Source organism: Chelonia mydas, chromosome 2 (genome assembly GCF_015237465.2).
Source record: "Chelonia mydas isolate rCheMyd1 chromosome 2, rCheMyd1.pri.v2, whole genome shotgun sequence".
NCBI lineage: Eukaryota > Metazoa > Chordata > Testudines > Cheloniidae > Chelonia > Chelonia mydas.
The window spans coordinates 213,784,822-213,803,023 of NC_057850.1; the positions used below are offsets into that span (position 1 = coordinate 213,784,822).

General features: G+C 49.7%; 1 protein-coding gene across 1 annotated transcript; it reads left to right on the forward strand.

Annotated features, from left to right (window-relative positions):
- The first annotated feature begins 8,583 nt into the window (after window positions 1–8,583).
- Window positions 8,584–16,202, forward strand: DLX5 (distal-less homeobox 5). Its single transcript, XM_007061798.4, has 3 exons — window positions 8,584–9,179; window positions 10,925–11,109; window positions 12,202–16,202. The coding sequence occupies exons 1-3, from the start codon at window positions 8,684–8,686 to the stop codon at window positions 12,526–12,528; spliced, it is 1,008 nt and encodes a 335-aa protein (XP_007061860.1). The 5' UTR covers window positions 8,584–8,683; the 3' UTR covers window positions 12,529–16,202.
- Window positions 16,203–18,202: the final 2,000 nt, after the last annotated feature.

Sequence of the window (18,202 nt, forward strand, 5' to 3'; positions counted from 1 at the left end):
GCATAATCATAACCAGCAAATCATAACCTTTTCATAGACACCTCACTTGACAACCTTTGTACAAGGTTTGCTGCAAATATATAAGTGGTTGCAACAATGATCTATATTCTATTGTCATATTTTAATCAGACAACGTCATGGTGGCGTTCGTAGGAACCCAGGAATCTGTTCCACCAGCCCCTGGGCCTGCAAAATCAGACCACATCAGCACATTTTATCCATGGGTGGAAAAAAGCCCCTCCTTTTTCTTCTGAACCAGGTAAGCTGCCATCTCTGGATCCAGAAAACCCACAGAAAGATTCTGAGATCCTAGCAAAGTTTCCGGGATCTTCTGGTTGGGCTCCCTGCCCCATTGGTCTGCCCTGTTCATGAACTCAGAATTTATCTCTGTATTTTCCTCATCCCATCAATGCATGACACGACATACTTGCCAGAATCACCAGAGAATTCCGTTCAGCTCATCATAAAATTTCCACCCTGAGCCAGACCCAACTTTTTTGCCTCCATTTATTATATAGGACTTTCCATCTCTTTGTCTTCTCATGGCATTCCTTGCTGCTCAGAGTGATGCCCAGTCACTCAGACACCTTAAAATATTGAATATGACCAAGTTCAGCTGGGCCTGGATCTCCTCCCCGCAAGTGAACACCATTGTCTGAGCAGTAGCCTCAGGCCAGCTGGCACCATGCTTGTAAACTGGCTTTCTGTGTGACATATTGATAGAATCAGAGTACTGTAGAGAAATAGAAGAAGGTGTTCTCTGTGAAAACAGTGTGCAATTGCTCCATTATGCAGTGTAGTGTGCAGAGCTATTTGTATAGGTAAGTGGCTTTGTCCAGCATGTCCCCTGTGCAACGGTGTGCAGAAAGTAGTCCAGACAGTCCACCCAAGCAGTGATCAGTGTAGTGTGGGATGGCAGTGGGAAGACTATGAGCATCACTGGGACTCTGATGCCAGTGGTTTTCAATGACAGTGGTATTGTGCTGGTGGGGATTAGCACAGGGAAGGCTCTAAACCAAGTCAAATCCAAATGGTGATTGATCCATCCGTGTACCATTGAGAGAACTTCTGTGTGTGAAGTGTTACAGGCATGGAGCATGGTAGTTAGCACCTCAAATTGTTCTAGTGTCAATAAGGCCAAAGTGAGCGGGGTTGGCTTCAGATTCTGGTGACTCTTGGTAAGATGGAACTGGACATGATGCTTTCCTCAGAGGGCAAGGGAGTCCAGGATCTCCAGACAGGATCACATGTAAGCACGGGGCAAGTCTGGGACCAAGACATGGGCAGTGGGGCTCAATGGTCGGAGCCATGGGGGAAGCCAGGCTTGGAGGTTAGAGCAGAGTCAAAAGTCAGGACCACGGCATACCTCTGGGTGCAGTCAAACACAGAGACAAGGGTCAAAGCCAGGGATCAGAAGCCGAATGCCAAAGCCAATGGGTGAGCCAGAAACATGGTCGGGAAGTTGAGCCAGGGTCAGCGGCAGGGTCAGCGCCAGCCTCTTCCCACTGGGGGGGCGGGATGGGATGAGGTAGTCTAGACAGAAAATTGGGGGGTCTGCATCCCCGCCCCCTGCTGCTCCTCAGGAAAGTGCTGGCCCCACCTCCTCCTCTTCTTTCCCCCCACCCCGGGCCTGTCCCCTTGCCAGATCGGAGCCTTGAAGCTGGAGCCAGGCAATGAGGAGTGGCTGCTGCACTAGCTAGTGCCATGGTGCAGGCAGTCACAGCACTCCCTCATCTCCTTCTCCTCCTGCTGCTGCTGGTGCCCATGGCCCCAGGGCTGTGGCTGCTTCTCAGCTCCCCACTGCCCTTCAACTGTTCGCACCCAGTAACAGCCGCCCCGGCAGGGGGACCTGGCTCCAGGGCCAGCAGAGCCCTCGGGCAGCAGCAAGTGCAGGCGCAGGGTCGGAGCAAGTCACGCTGGGCCACTGTGGGGAGCCCTGAACCCTCCACCTGCCCTGGGCGGCGTGCCACAGTGGTCAGGGACATGGGTCAGGGTCTTCTCCCAGGGCCCCCCAGCCTCCCACTCAGGCTTACTCCTGCTGGCGGTGGCACTGCCTTCAGAGCGGGGCACCTGGCCAGCAGCTGCCGCTTTCTCCACTCTGCCGTCAGAGCTGGGTGGAGGGAAAGCAGTGGCTGCTATGGGGTGGCTATTCGGAGCCTGAGGAAAATTTTGGGGTCTCAAAAGCCCCCACAAACTCCCCATAGCACCACCCCTGGTCAGAGCCTGGGTGTCAAAGATGTGAAGGACACAGGCTGAAGAATGCACAAGAGCAGGCGGGGAAGGTGCATAGGCAGACGCAGGAAGCAGGACAGGCAAATGGGCTGAGCAGCCAGTGAGCTCTGGCTGTTGCTGGATGAAGTCATAGCTAGCTCCACCCCGCCACCAGTCAGGAAGTGCAGTTGGTCAGGCAGCCCCTGCTGAGATCAGCTCTGTCCAGTGTGTTGCCAGGAAGCTGACCCTGCCGCACCTGGGTCCCTGAGAGGGCATGGCCACTGTAATGAACTTGCCCCAAGCTGGAATCGCCAAGGGGCATGCGTGGGTGTGTGCTCGGATTTAAATAGGGAGGTGATGTCCTGCGGTGACGACCCTGGAGCAGAAGCGCCGGAACCTTGGTAGAAGTGGGGTCAGGCAGTAACTTTATGTGGCCCCACCCTCAGCTCCTCCTCTCTCCCCTGAGGCCCCACCCCTAGACAGGCTGGAAGCCAGAGCTTGGCGGCGGTAAGAGCCACCCAGGGAGGCCAGGCCACTGTGGGGAGCCCCGGACTCTCCACTTGCCATGGGCAGGGCTCTGGGGGTCCCAAGAGCAGGCCCCAGTGCATGCCCCTCCCACAGTGGTGCACAGCCCAGGGCAAGTGGAGAGTCTGGGGTGCCCACAGTGGCCCAGGCTCCCTGGGCACCTCTTATCACAGCCCAGCTCTGGCTTCCAGCCTGGCCAGGGGATGGGGCTTCGGAGGAAAGAGGAGGAGCCACTGAGAGGGACCAACCCTCATGGCAAGGGGGGGCTAAGGCCCACCTCAGCCCCCCTACCTGGAAATGACTGGCACCATCGGCAGGGGCTGCACTTTAGGGAAGGGGAGCTGATCACCTTATCAGCTGATCACCCCTACCATGAAGCACAGGCCCTGCCCAAGGCTTGCAGTTTGGGGGGGAGGGCAACGTGGCTCCCAGCCCCCCAAACTACACCCATGTTAAAAAGTAGGCAGGCATGACTCTCCCTCTTTTAAAAGTTGGGGGGGGGGGGCATGGCTCGCCTGATCCTTCTGGTTCTGGCGTCCTTGCCCTGGATCAGTGGAAGGCACACAAGTAAGCAGACAGGCTCATCCAGATGTGAAGCAATGCAGAGTGGGAGGAGTGCCTGAAGTGGCATAGTTAATTTGAAATAGGGATACAGCCACACAAATCATATAGCTAAGGCCCTACTTAATTTGCGATATTGCAGATCCCACAATATTAGGCTTCCACCACAATTTTGATTTTAATGAGCTTACTTTGCCTAGTCTATAATTTTGCATATATTCTGAGATCTACAACACACACTTTTTCCCCCCATTAGTACCATAGAACCCCATTTATCCAAGCTGATAGCAGCTGGGGCTTGGGCTGTCAGCCCCATGCATGGCGGGGCTCCCGCTGTCAGCCCCGCACATTAATAACTTTAATATAGTTGCAGCAAAATGTCTAGTTGTCAAAAATCTAGCAGGCATAACATAATACTTGATTGCTTATATTGTTGAAGCATACTTTTTCTCAAACAAATAGTCTTCTCTGGCTTTTCCAAATGACTCCAATTAATAAAGGTCCATTGTTACTTTTCCGCAGTTTTCCGTGTCTTGTCCGCAACTTGGAGCAATTATTTGACAATCGTCCCGCGATTCAAGTAGTAAAGTAAGTAAGTAAACTTGCTTATAGACGTTTAAGTCATTCTGAAATAGAGATGTGTTGCTTCCAAAGTGGATTAGTTAAAGTGGGATCAGACACCAGATAAATTGGAAAAAAAACTCTTTGGGGGCAGGGATGAGAGGAAGCCAGGCAGTTTATGTCAAAAAACCCAAAGTTATACACAAAAGAAAAAAAACCCATCCGTTCCTGTGTAGACAAGTCCGAAGTCTGCGTCTCTGCAGCATGTAGAGTATATACACTGCACACACCCCTAGCAGGGATATAAATAGCAGCATAGATGGCGAGGAACTGCTTAGGAGAATAAAGACATGCCTGAACCTTTGGGTATGTACGCTATACTGCTCTCTACAAGGTCAAGCAGTGCTGCCCATGTCTGCAGTGCTATTTTCAGCAGAGTAGTTTCCCACAGCTTCCCCACTGCCAGAGCCTTATGTGTAACTGCACCTACACTACACTCTGCCACCAGCGTAGACAAGGCCCTTAGATGTGATACAGAGTATGTTCTGGGGACCACCCAGTTTCCTGGCTCCTTTGTAGCCCGGCCCTCCAATGCTGTAGAACTAAAGATAGTCTGATTTCTGTTTTTTTTTTTTAATTGAAAATTTCCATGGACATTTTTGAGTTTTTACCAAAAACTCAAAGCCAAAACTTGTTTTTCCCTGAAAACTTGAAGATAGAAAGATTTCGTCTGAACATCAAAAGCTGTCATCTGAAATCTTTTGGTCTTCAGCTGAAATATGTGGATGAAAAAACAATTGTTTTCCTGTGAAAAGCAGGCATTGTTCACTATATAGTTTCATCAGCAACCCAATTTTCTCTTGAAACAGAGTTTGGGTGGAAAAATTTCAACCCGCCCTATGTAGACTGTCCAGAGGACTCAGGCCTGTCACCTGCTGTCAGCCTGGGGTTTAGTACTTCTGCCAGCACAGTGAGTCTGGCTGGGTGTGTAACCCACACACCTACTGGGTGTGGTGTTGTGTCCCATCTAGTGGCACCGAGACCACTTCGGGCTCGTCTACACTTCCATTTTATAGTGCTCTAACTTGCTGGCTCAGGGGTGTGAAAAATCATCCCCCCCCAGCGCTCGGAGCTATTCCCCTGGTGGAGGTGGATTACCAGGAGTGCTGGGAGAGCTTTAACTGTGACCACACTCGCACTTCAAAGCGCTGAGGCCGGAGTACTCCCACAGCAGCGCTTTGAAGTTTCGAGTGGCAGTAGCCTTAGAGAGAGAGTTAAAGGAGGCTGCTCTACAAGTTTAGCTAACAGACAGGTGGCTTTTAGCGCCTGCTGTACAGGCTCACGCACCAAGCTCCAGACGTCTCCAGTTCGATCCCACCGGCTGCCGACCTGGGTCTGTCGGCGCTCCAGGTGCACACCGGGTAAATGACTTTGGCAAAGATCACACAGGATGTCAGAGGCGGAGAATCCACGAGGCCCTTATGCCTTGGCCCCTAGCTAGCCCGCAGGGGGTGCCCGCCTCTCTTCAGCCCATTTGCCTTTGGCCTCCCTGTCTCACACAGTGACGCTGCAGCGCTCAGGCCGGCTGCTTTCTTGTTTTCCCCGCTTCAGTCCCCCGCCCCGGCTTCATGGCACCTGCAGCTGCATAGCCCAGTAGGGCCTGAACACCAAGCCGCGTGTTAGGGGTGCGCAACAGCAGCAGCTCCTCAGCCCCCTGCGGAGAGCGGCTGGGGCGATTCTGCTCTGCCCATGCAGCGCTCCCGGCCGGCATTACCGAGCAACACCGCCAGGGGGTGCAGGAAGCGCTGAGCAAGGCAGGAGCCCCAGCCTGCAAAGGCGGAGGGGCAGCCTGCCCTGCTCAGAGAGCCTGGCCGTCGCCAGGCAGGTACCTGTGCGAGGGGTGGGCCAGGAGCAGTGCGCCTCTAGGCCACTGTGTGGCGCTCCTAGCACAGGCATCAGCGTCCGCTTGAGCAGCTGCCAGAGCTGGGACCCTGGATGCTGAAATAACTCACATTCTTCCTACGTGTCACAGCTGGGAGCGCAGTTCAGTGTCTGTCCCATGATCTCCCCGCTCCCGCGCCTCCCCCTCGGCTTGCAGGCCGAGATGCGACTCGCCTCGTCAGTCGCACAAACTCCGCAAAAGTCGTTTGTTTTTTAAATCTTGCAGGAATAAAAAATGCAGCGATTTGAGCCTTGTGCTGCAGGGGCGTCTAAGCAGGGGCCCTGGGCAGAGTCTCCCTCAGCCACTGAGCCAACCATGTGCTGATAAACAATGACCATATTGTGAAATAGAAAACAGACTCCCGCTCCTTATAAAATGCTCTCTCCCTACCGGATGTGTTAAATAAAAACCACTGAGAAAAACAGAAGAAAGTCAAGAAAATCGGGTTCAGACTGGTAAAGATGGGGGCAGGAAAGCCGGAGAGAAACTGGCGAGGGCCAGTAATCCTCCCTCAGGTGGACTAATGGACAAGAGATTTACCTTTTCAAAAAATCAGCTGTTTGGTTGTGTGATTATCTGGGGAGGGGGGCGGGGTTGCTATTATTATTTTAATATTAAAACTTCTTACTCCAGGGGCCTGTGAATAATAAAAAGGAGCCAGCGTTCTGTTCGGGAGGATTGTAACCCAGATGCACAAAGGCAGCTGCCGATGATCATGTCATTAAGGTTTGACTGGTAAATCCAACTCCGGTTCTGGACCGTGCCTCAGAGTAGCGCGATGCCCGCACTATATTGCGCTTTATTTTCGTCTTTCAAACGTTACTATCTTGCCTGGGCGTGTTGAGGTGCATTGCCCAGGAATTTATGGTACAAAAGCTTCTCTCGCTCTCCCTGCTTCGTCTGGTTAAAATCTCCACCGTCCCTACCAAATGGATGCAAATTGGACATTTTAATAAACTTGCTTTTTCCCCCCCAGTGGTAAACAGATCCTCCGCCCTTTTTTTAAAAAAGTATTTGCAATTGATTTGAGTAAGTGATTCATATAATTAAATGGTTAGGGATTTGTTTAATGTGATTTTATATGAGCTGCGGACATTTCCAAAGCAAACAATGAGTTCAAGCACAACATACATGGTTGTGTTACAAGTGTTACCCAGCTGGCTAGGAGATCTTCAGAGAGCAAACAGTCTAAATCTGGAGAGTAAACAGCTTCAGAAAAATCTACAAGTCCCCAGGTCACTGAAAACAGCCTTTTATTTGTTTTCCCTAATGTCTAGTAAAATCTGATACATTTTTGCAGTGCTATTGTAAAATACTTTGAGACGGGCGCTCACCGATCTATTTCTGTTTTAAGGGGACCTGGGGCTGCTTTGGCGGGGGGTTGTTGTATGTGTACTTTTATTTAACTGCTCTGCGGTGTGGATCTAGTGCTACATTTACTTAAGACTATATTTTGATCATCATAGAGAGACCAGTGTTAGGGGGGTTGTGTATGGTTTTGCTGCAAATAAAAGAATGGCTCTTGAAAGCAGACCTCGTTAAACCAGTCTTTGGGGGCAGTGGGATTGTTATGTTCTAAGGGGGGAAATATTTTATACCAAATTTAAAAAGCCCAAGCAGACTGGAAAGGACATTATATATGTATCTTAGTACATAGAACTTAGAAGGATGAGTGAAAGTTCTGGGATGGAGAGGAGACCGCATAAAACCTGAATGGTAACTGATTTAACTACAAAACATCTTCCCACCAGCCATTTTTTTTTTTTTTTTTTTGATGGAAGTAGCTCCAGAAATAACTCTTGGGACAAACCCTCAGTTAAGAAGCACAGCACGCTTTCTCCCATTTCTACGTGTCACCCTGTCCTTTCTTTAGGTGCCATCGATTTCCCCAGCCTCTCTCTCTGGTCACAACAACAGCGGGCTCATTTGCAACGAGACAGTTTTAAACCTCCAGAGCTATGGTCGTGTGGAGCAGTAGCATTATCGAGCCATGGGGCTTGAGGAAGGCGAGAAGGATCCGGCCCGTTGGGATTCGGTCCTGTGTGAAAGGCACCTGGCAGTCGCGTGGGGCTGTGTTACACACTTATTCCAATGGCGAGCGTTGCACAGCCATGAAACCCACGTAACAGAGAAACTTATTAGACCCTGTCCCGTGCTCAAGTCTCCTGCAAACCCTTGTTGATATCAATGGGGAGTTCGGCTGGAAAACTGATACCCCGGGATGAGGTCTTTATTGCATGCAGTGATTGGACTAGATCTATTTTACATTCATTCGTTGTATTTAACAGAAGTTCTGCGGCATGTCTCTGAGGGGAGGAAGAGCCCCCGGATGAGAAAGTTACTGATTTGTTTCCCACCAAATCAGAATTCAGAATTTAAATCAGAAATGTCCGCTACGTTAGTTACAAATACTGAAGAAGCCAACACATTGAACTCCAGTGTAATCCCCTTTCTCTCTGGACTTCCCTTCGTTATTGATCTCCCAGCAATCTACAGTACGGCGATATGGGGCCAAATGTATCCCTGGTCTGAATCCACGGCAGTGCGTGGACTTGCACCAGGGATGAATTTAGCTCCTTGTATGTATTGAGCAGCAATGGTGACGATCTTTCACCAAGCGTGGTGTCTATAATATTTGCACATCTCTCTCCAGCTGACTGGGGAGCAGAGAATCTTCTGATACCGATGTTATGCCTTGTGCATTGCTGTTGTTATTCACTTTAAAAGAGATTGAAATGGACTTTTTTTCCCCCCCCTAGCAAAGCTTTGTTGTGCAAAACTAGTTGGACGAGTTAGGGTGTCGCTGCTCCTGATTGCTCTGGCCAATGGAACCCGATCCACCCTGCTGTGCGTAAGAGCGCAATTAAGGATTTAACCAAGCCTATGCTGCGCCCCAGCCAGCAGTCTGCCAGAGACAGAGACAGACACAGAGACTCAAAGACTCCCAGCCTCCTCCCCCAGACATGTCTGCTTAGCCCTGAGCAGCCCCAGCAGCCAGCCCCAGCAAGCAGCCGTCTCCAAGCTATGACAGGAGTATTTGACAGAAGGGTCCCCAATATCAGATCCAGCGATTTCCAGGCTCCTTTCCAGACGTCTGCAGCCATGCACCATCCGTCTCAGGAATCTCCAACTTTACCCGAGTCCTCGGCTACGGATTCTGACTATTATAGTCCAACGGGGGGAGCCCCGCACGGCTACTGCTCGCCTACCTCGGCTTCCTACGGCAAAGCGCTCAATCCGTACCAGTACCAGTACCACGGCATGAATGGACCTGCTGGGAACTATCCTGCCAAAGCCTATGCAGACTACGGCTACGCGAGTCCTTACCACCAGTACAGCGGGGCTTACAACCGGGTTCAGAGTTCTTCAAACCAGCCAGGTGAGAGCTGGGGTGGGGGGTGGAGGTGGCCTGGATTAATGGGGGGACATCTTGCTGGTGCGGAGGGGGAGGAAATTGACGCGATGAGAAACGGTTTGTGGGAGAAGTGGCTGCTGGGAACCCAAAACCTCAGAGCAGAATGATTCCCCGAGAGGGTTGCTGGGATGGATCCTTCCTCGGACAGTTCTGGGTGCCTGGCTTCATGGCGTTTTAACATGTATCTTGCGCAGCTAGCGATCCTTAAATGGGGTGGGAATAAAGCCACCGAATTAATCTGCATGATCTGAAAACTCCTCTCAGAAGCAGCCATCCATTAGCAAAGCAAATGCTTGTAAATTGCCCAGGGCCTCTGGGGCTGCCTCCGGAGAAATGTAAGTAAAGAAAGAGAAAGAATGTCGGGAGCTTGTCTCAAACGCCGGCTTCCTGCAACCGTGGAAAGCGAAACTCTGAAGTTTGCTTCTCCCACCCCTCCCGGCCCCCGCGGCTGGGAAAATCCCTAGGAAGGGCAGGGTGCGGATCTGGCCGGAATTCTACCCCCAAAACATTGAAATGTCTGACTGCTTGTGCCGTTTGCAATGTTCTGCTTTAGCCGCTCGGAGCCTGCTTCGAGATGCATGTCGTGAGGACATTGTGGTGTTCACGGCTCGGTCAATGGCTGGGGGAGGGCAGGCTCGGGTGTGGAGGGGAGAGATCTAGCTTTTGGAAAGGTTTCTGGTCCGATCTGATCTGGTCCCAGAAGTTCGTGTTTAATCCTGCTCGTGTTTAGCATCCCGTTCGTGTGCGGAATGAAAACCACCCGCCCGCGCGCGAATCTGCTTCTCTGGGGCTCTTCTCGCACGGGTCAAGATGCACACTCAGGGGCAGACGGATTTACTGGGGTACCTTATCTTTCCCCTGCCCCCACCCCTTTGTGAAACAGAGTGGATCGCAAACCAGACTTTTCCAGTAGCAGTCCCAATGGATTGCAGCCTCTGCAATTCTCTCCCGCCAACCTCTTACGTCATTAGAGACACAGCTATTCGCTTTCACGTTTTTTCCCTGTCGTTTGCTCTTGCTCATCCACTCAAAGGGAAAATAAAGGCCACTGGCGTATTAAGGCTATTTGTAAAAGAAACCAGACGCATCTGCGCGCCCTTTGCAGATCAGCGGCGAGATGATTATAACTATAATCGGCCCTCTGTCTGAGCCGGAGCCGGCCACTTTCTGTCGAGCTGAAGGAGGCCAGTTTTCTTGTGGGCCTTTGAACTGTGTAGACCTCAGTATCGCGTCTTCCCAGCCTGGCCGTCTGGGCTCTGCGGGTTGGAATTCGAGACAGTGCAGCCTGCAACGCAGTGGCTGCCACTCGCCCGAGGGGGGAATGGAGGGATGAAATGTACTGCCCCGTGCACACCCCCCATAACTGGGCTCCTTCACAATGGGACTTCAGAGGTTTAAAAACAACAACAACCCTGAACGACTTGTAGGCTGGAAGGAACTGATCTGCCGTCCCCGAGAGCTCTCCCCCAATACATTTCACAAAGAGTGAACGGAAAGTGGTTAGGTGGGAGATTACTCCATTTACCCCTGCTCATTTCTTCACCTCTATTCCACCAGTGGTTTTAAATAGCCCTTACCCCGCGCGGGTTGTGTTTGCAGAGCTGGCGGCGGCAGTGGCTGGGCGAGTGGGCTGGATCTTTGCTCTTTTTCTCCACTGGGGACTTGATTTTTCCGGGAAACTCTAACCTGGTCTATTTTGGATTGTTTAGAAAAAGAGGTGGCAGAGCCCGAGGTGCGAATGGTGAATGGCAAACCAAAGAAAGTGCGCAAACCCAGGACTATTTACTCTAGCTTCCAGCTGGCTGCCTTACAGAGGAGGTTTCAGAAAACTCAGTACCTAGCCCTGCCAGAAAGAGCTGAACTGGCTGCTTCTTTGGGACTGACACAGACACAGGTAATGCAGCCTTGGGACCTATTGCGTTTTCCTTGTCGGTATTAAGACGGTCTTTCTCACCCACCAGAGAGGAGAGTCGACACCACTGGTGAGGGATAGAAACAGTAGCCGGATCCAATGCATTAAGAGGCGCGAGAGAGGCCTGCTGTTCTTGAAACAGGCCGGGTGGGTTTTGTTTCCTTGTTGTGATGGTTGATTTTTGATTCCTATTTGTGTGTTACATACAGCTCTATATTCAAAGGCTTAGGAGCTCGCTGGCGTTCACACGCAGGAGCCGGAGTCTGCGTAAAAAGGGGAGCGGGGGGATGTGATGGGGTCCCTCGCACTTCTCTGCTTGAAGGCTTTCAGATCCATATGCAGAGAACAACTCCCTGCGCACCTATCTCCAACGTTGCCCATTACAAACATAACCTGTCACTGTTACCTTCCGGGTTGAATTCATGGCACAGAAAGCGATAGATCGATGCGCTGGCCAGCCGCCCACCCGGCCTGCTTCTCTGGGGCGAGACTGGCGCGGTTGTTGGTGGTGTTTACAATCTGTCTCCGGAAAGGCACTGGAACAAAAATAATCCTGGTGGCTGTGCAGAGCCGGCTCAGTTTGCCAGAGAGCGCAGAGACTGCAATAGACGAATCTGAATCAGACGCGGTTCTCTCGCTTGCCTTCACTCCCCTCCCACCCCCACCCCCACCCGCTTCCTTTGAAATGTTTTTATGGGCTTCTATTACCCTCCCATAAACAAAATACTTCAGAAAGAGACGGCGGTGGCTTTCGCAAGGTAATTGCGGCAAGGCACTGCCGTCCGCAGACAAGGGAGGGGTACCGCAGGGGCAGAGTACCTCCCGACCGGACCCGATCTTGCATCCCTCGAGCCTGGAGCTTTAAATTGGCCCGCAGGATCGGGCCCGACGCGGTCGTTGTAAATGCCACACTCGATAGTAGATTGCGCTGGGTAACTGACCAGCTGGTGTTCGGAAAGATATAACTCGCTTCTCTCCCCTCCTTGACTGAAGACAGACCCTAATCTTAGCCTGTTGCCTCAGATCGTTTCACATTACGCTGGTATTAATCATCTTGATTTCCCCTCCTCTCAGGTGAAAATTTGGTTTCAGAATAAAAGATCCAAGATCAAGAAGATTATGAAAAACGGGGAGATGCCTCCGGAGCACAGTCCCAGCTCCAGCGACCCCATGGCGTGCAACTCTCCACAGTCACCTGCGGTTTGGGAACCTCAGGGCTCTTCCAGATCCCTCAGCCATCATCCTCATCCTCATGCTCCAAACTCCAACCCATCCCCTGCATCCAGCTACTTAGAAACCTCCACTTCCTGGTATTCCAGTGCTAACTCCCTCAATTCCCACCTCCAGCCCCACGGCTCCCTACAACACCCGTTAGCGCTGGCCTCTGGGACAATTTATTAGACTATTTTTTTCCCCGGACTCCTGTGTTTTACTGTTAAGGAATCATAACGAAAGGAATGCCTGTGGGGGAGTTTTAAAGGGAAACAAAACAAAACAAAAAAGATTAAATGTGTAACGCTTGTGCATGTAACTTATTGCATTTCAAAGGAGACCCTTTTTTTACAGACGGACAATTTTTGCTCAGCTGTGGACACTATCAATGGTGCCTTGAAATCTATGACCTCAACTTTTCCAGAGACTTTTTTTCCCAATGTTATTTTAACCCTGTAAATAAGTGTAGATAGAGGGATTAAACTGTATATTCTGAATAAATAAAATTATTTCGACCACGAGAGACGTTTCCAAAATACCCCTTCTTCCATTGCAAGGAGAAAAAAGAACAGCTTCCTTTGCTTTTCTTGTTTGTTGGCGAGATAGATTTTTAGGGCCCGATCCTTGTGCAGATAACGACTCCTTGCTCAAAGGCGCAGCCTCATTGGAAGCACTATGGACTGTAAAAGTTTACAGGCTCTGGCCCGTGTAGGCCCCCCCTTGTAAATCTAGAGCTGCCCGCTAGGGCAGCTTTCATCTGGAGAATGGGCTTTTCAAAGACAATTTGCACTTTACCCAACATTATTTACCATTAAAAGAAAAGTACAAATTTTAACACTGGGAAAGAGAAATCTCCCAGTAAAGCCCCTCTGAATCCTGGGCCGAGAGCAATTAGCCTTGAGAGCTCCGCACTCGTCAGTCGCTGTGTGCGCTAGGGTAATTATACAAATTACATTTCCTTCAAAGGAGACTTCTGAATGCGACAAAAGGATAAAATGAGGGCAAAACTCCCCTTGTGCCTATTAAAAAGCGTGCGTCGGGTAGAGGCCAGCGGTATCCTGTGAATAAGGGATGTTGGAGGAACCTTTTTAACTCTGTTCATGGAAAAGCCCAGACCTCCAAGCGATCGTTATCTTCTTCATATTTAAAGTCTTACTGCAATTAACGGGGACAATTTTCAGATAAGAGGCTGGAGAGCTGATAATGGGGCAGGAGAAATGGCTTTCCCACAATACACCGGACTGATTCCAGTCGGGGGCATCAGTGATTGTATTGTGTGAGCGGGACGTGACTTCAAAATGTGTGCTTTGCTGTCGGCCTCCTCTTCTGCAGAATAAAACCATCTCAACACCCTTTATTACTATTTATTTTCACCTGGAAGAATTCCCCCCCTTGCAATAAAATAGCGGACAGGCAGGCGTCCCCTGTGCAAACAGAACAGCTGCTTTCCCAGGGCTGCACAGTGTCCTGCAGGGCCAGTCCCTGCATGGGCCTTTAGCGGAGTTGGCCAGCTCTGGGGCAGAACTGAGCCATCGCTATTAAAACCTGGGCTAGAAATAAGAAAATGTATGCGAAATTGATTGCAATGCGGGAAAACTGCAGCGATCAATGTGACAAGGGGTTGGGTTTTTTTTGTTTTTCTTTTCCCCTGGGTAAGAACATTAAAAATGGCATCCTGTCAGCTGAGGAGCTCAGTAAGAGCTGTTCCAGGGCTCGGAGACAAGACCTGAAAAGACACGCTTTGTACCCTCGGGCACAGTTACCTGTCTCTAGTCCCTTCTTCCCCGGCCCCCTCCTTCTTTTCTCCCTCCATTCTTGACCTCCGTCCTTTTTTTTTTTTTTTTTTTTTTTTCCCCCTTCCAAAGAAAGAAGCCAAGGCTTGCTGTTTTGCAGCAGGTTGGGGGTGGGCGTGTGGGGGAGAGAGGAATTGACTTTTAGTACAATGGATTAGTCTGTTCGTTAGAACTTCTTCTTGGACGTTGGGAAGGGGAGTGTGTGTGTGTGTGTGTGTGTGTAGGAGGGAGGTTTGTGCAGACACACGCGGACCCACAGACACATGCAGCATGCAATGACTTCATACGTGTGCCTTAGCTGGGGAGGGGGGTCGGTTATCTGTAAACATTTACTCTTTTTCTTTCATTCATTCATTTTTTTTAACTCGCTGCTTACGGGGCAGCCTGCTCCATTTTACGCATTGTTCCGGTACGCCTCGGTTGCTTGTTGAGTATTGCCTGCTGATTGTAACTGTAAGGGTTGAGGGAATTTCCATTACTCTGAAGCTGCTGAAAAAACGCAACTTTTAACTCCTGCTAACTTCCTCTCCATTTCTTTCTTGTTCTGTGCTCGTCCTGGCGCTGCTCTAGGCAAGCGTTATTCTCAAAACAGCTTTTGAACCTGCTATGGACGTTCCCCCCTTTTTGTGATTCTCTGCCCTTTTGTTTTCAAGGTTAGGACATAAAAAGTGGAAATATATTTTCCAGAGTTTCCCCGTTTCTTTCTTTCTTTCTTTCTTTCTTTCTTTCTTTCTTTCTTTCTTTCTTATGTTTGATCCCAGGCACTTTGGTGGGTGGGGGAGAGGAAGAAAGAGGGGGGCATTTCATGGTCAGCCTTGACCTTGAAGCTTGGGGTCTAGGATTGTTTAGCCTCTTATTAAAAGCAACGGCTCCCGTTTCTGCGCGAAAACAACCAGCTCTGCTCGTAGATATTTGGATTCAGCGTCAATCCCACTCCAGGATTTAATTGCTTCTGATTACGCCCCCCCCCATAACCTCCCCCCAGAAACACGCTGCCCCTGATGCTGGGCAGATCTGCGATGGTGTAATGCCCCGGAGCTCTCAGGCCAGGTATGTCAAGAAGACTAGGCCTGGAGAGAGGCTAGGTATAAATCCCCCGGTGTATACTAGTGTATATGCCCATCACTGAAATAGGTGGCTGTGTACACACCCTTGCCGGAGCTGCTGTGTGAAAGCCATCATCAGATCAGATGCGCGCACATCAATATCTAGCTAACGCTGCTTGGACCCGCGTGGGACGGGATAGATGTTAGGACACTTCTCCCCATCCCTGTGTGCTCCTCTCCATCACAACAGCCGGTCCCCGTCCAGCTCTGGGCTCTCTCCAGCCCTCTCCGGGTAAGAGACCAGATGAACTGGCCTTTGTCTGACGTTCAGTCTGTACTCGGCGACTTGCTGCCTTTTTCTTTCTTTTTTTTTTTTTTTTCCTGGCGGCCATGTGGAGTTGGGGCAACCCGGGGAGCCGAGAGGAGCCGCATTCCTGTGGGTGCCGAGCGGCTCCAGGGCTGAGCCGCAGGGCCTCACACCCACACCCACACCCCGTCCTGACAGTGCACCCACACAGGAGTTTACCCCCACGCGGCTCCACCATGCTCGCCCCTGGAAAGCACACACACACACACACACACACACACCCCTGCCGCCGCGACACACACAAAGTCCCCGCTTCGCCTCTGCCCTGCAGCGTCCTCCTTGGCACCCGATCGCTCCGGATATCACAGTAACAGATGTCGGATAAATCATCCAGGAGCCTCTCTCTGCCGGGCTCCCCTAATCCCGTGTCTCTGCTGGGCTCCCTTATTACAGACAAACCGTCCCCTCCTGACTCCGGGTCACTCGCCGTAATATCTCCCGGGGCCTTTCTCCGGATGGAGAGCCCTTCACCCCCGAGAAATGTCCAAGTTTCCTTCCGAGCACATACACACACGCCAACCTGTCACCACACAAACCCCAGCCAGCGCAGGCAGGCATTTTTCTCGCTTTCACTTCTCTAGGGCTCCCCAATAAATTATCCCGAGCTGCAACTATTCCTTTGTACAGGCACTCGGGCCTCCAGACGTTACACATTTCAGATCTGGCAGCACGGATGTAGGAATATATCAGAAAGGGGCTTCGCACATGTGTTATTTATTAAATATTTCTACCACGCAATTTTGCGACTGACAGTCTTTAGGGTGTTCAGTTGTGGATTACAGAACATATATATATTGCTTCAGTTAAATTAAACACACACACACACACACACACACACCCCTCCTTGCTTTTAGTCATCGGAGCGATGTCTGCAGTAACGTAATAACCTGGTTTTTAGGTCAGACGAGAACCTTGGAGATAGAAATTGGGTAATTTACATGGAGCCTCTTTTTTGGTAAGGGAGATCCTGAGCGACAGCAATTAGATATTTCTGTTCTTTGTTCTGCGGTGCCTCTGTTTACATGTGATTTATGGGGATAAGCAGCATTTTATCTGCCAAACATATATACCTTATTGGGCCTGATCCACATCCTCAGGCAAGAAATATACAAACCCGTAAAATACCACACATTACTACCTTTAATCAAAGAAAAATACCTCCTCAAGACACCATAGTGTTTTCATTTCATTCGGATGAGGAAGCTCAGTTTAGGTTCAGCTGTGCACGGCCAGCCACCAGATTACATTCTGAGCACAGGGAACTGCAACCTGAAATATGGGCTGCACATCGTAGGATTTCATTGTTTTCTGCCGTTCAGAAAAGCCTGTTATGTGCATAAGACTTCAGTCGATGCGTTTGCAATAGCGATAAGGAAGCCTTTCTCATACAAATTCACTTGAAGGGCCAAATCCTCAGCTAGTGTAAATCGAGGTAGTATCATTGACTTCATGGCTGCTGTACACCAGCTGAGGATCTGGCGCTAAACGTCAGATTCCAGGAAATCCTTACGGTCCCCTTTACATGTACCATATAATGTGTTGGGTAGCCTTCGACTTGTATTATCCCTTGATCCTCCCTTTTCCTTTCTTCAAGCTATTCTTATTGATTTCCATGAGGAACAGGCGCATACAAATGGCATATTATTAATATTCATTAACAGTAACATTATTAACATTCCCAAGAACGAATTTAGTCCTTAAAGGTCATAAATCCACACTGCATTAATCAATTCCACCCTATAAGGAGCCCAGGACAATGGACTCTGCAGGAACTATAGGAATTTACCTATAGAACAGTTCGAACTCCTTTCCAGGTTTAATACTGAGTGGGACCAACACTATAGGCAAGAAAATACCCCGTTTGCTACCATAAACCTACAGTGATTAACCCAACATCTATCTCCTGGATCGACTTGTTTTAAAAGGCTTAACATTAATACAGTGGTTATTAAAAACAAGCAAACAAACAAAAGCACTTCGATGATTTGGCCCATTAAAAACGAAGCAGGATGGTTTGCTTCACATTCGGGGTGAATATAAACTAATCGTGAGACTAAAGCCAATAGCCCATGGAGTCAACCTGACTAGCTGTTAGGCAGCCGTGTTAGTCAGGTTCCTTTGTTTAATTAATTACCATTAAGGCATTCTCTGCTAATTTCCTGTAGGACTCCTGATGACTTCTCCACGGAGTGAACGCGAAAGGGAATTAGGCCTATGGGCTCGATACTCGTGTGCTTTTTCCACGATGGCCAGATAGGATGCAAATTCAATTTGGATCTTTTATTGTTATTAATTATTATTATTATTAATTATTATTATTATTATTATATTATTAGGAAGAAAATGGTTCTGTTCCTAGAAAGGTGACGTGCAGATGGTTAACTCGTCTGAGAGAAAGCAATCACTCCACTGACAAATTTGCTTTCTTTTGGGGATGGGAGGGACCATAGGAGTGTTTAAAAAAAACCTAGGGAAATACTGCCTGGGACGAGATGAGCTGAGAAAAAGAATGATTTCAGACAGCAGCTAGCAGAAGTATCATCCCCTGAATGCACAACAGACTCACTCTATCTGAGATTTGGACACGTAACACTGCAGACCACTGATTTGCTATTTTCTTAATTCCCGCTCTTCCTATTCCGTATGAATCAAACAGT

Excerpts from the sequence above, each read along its gene's own strand:
- DLX5 (XM_007061798.4), top strand. The coding sequence starts at position 8,684 with ATGCTGCGCCCCAGCCAGCAGTCTGCCAGAGACAGAGACAGACACAGA. Across the intron at positions 9,180-10,924 it reads GAGTTCTTCAAACCAGCCAG|AAAAAGAGGTGGCAGAGCCC; the intron begins GTGAGAGCTGGG and ends TGGATTGTTTAG. Across the intron at positions 11,110-12,201 it reads TGGGACTGACACAGACACAG|GTGAAAATTTGGTTTCAGAA; the intron begins GTAATGCAGCCT and ends CCCTCCTCTCAG.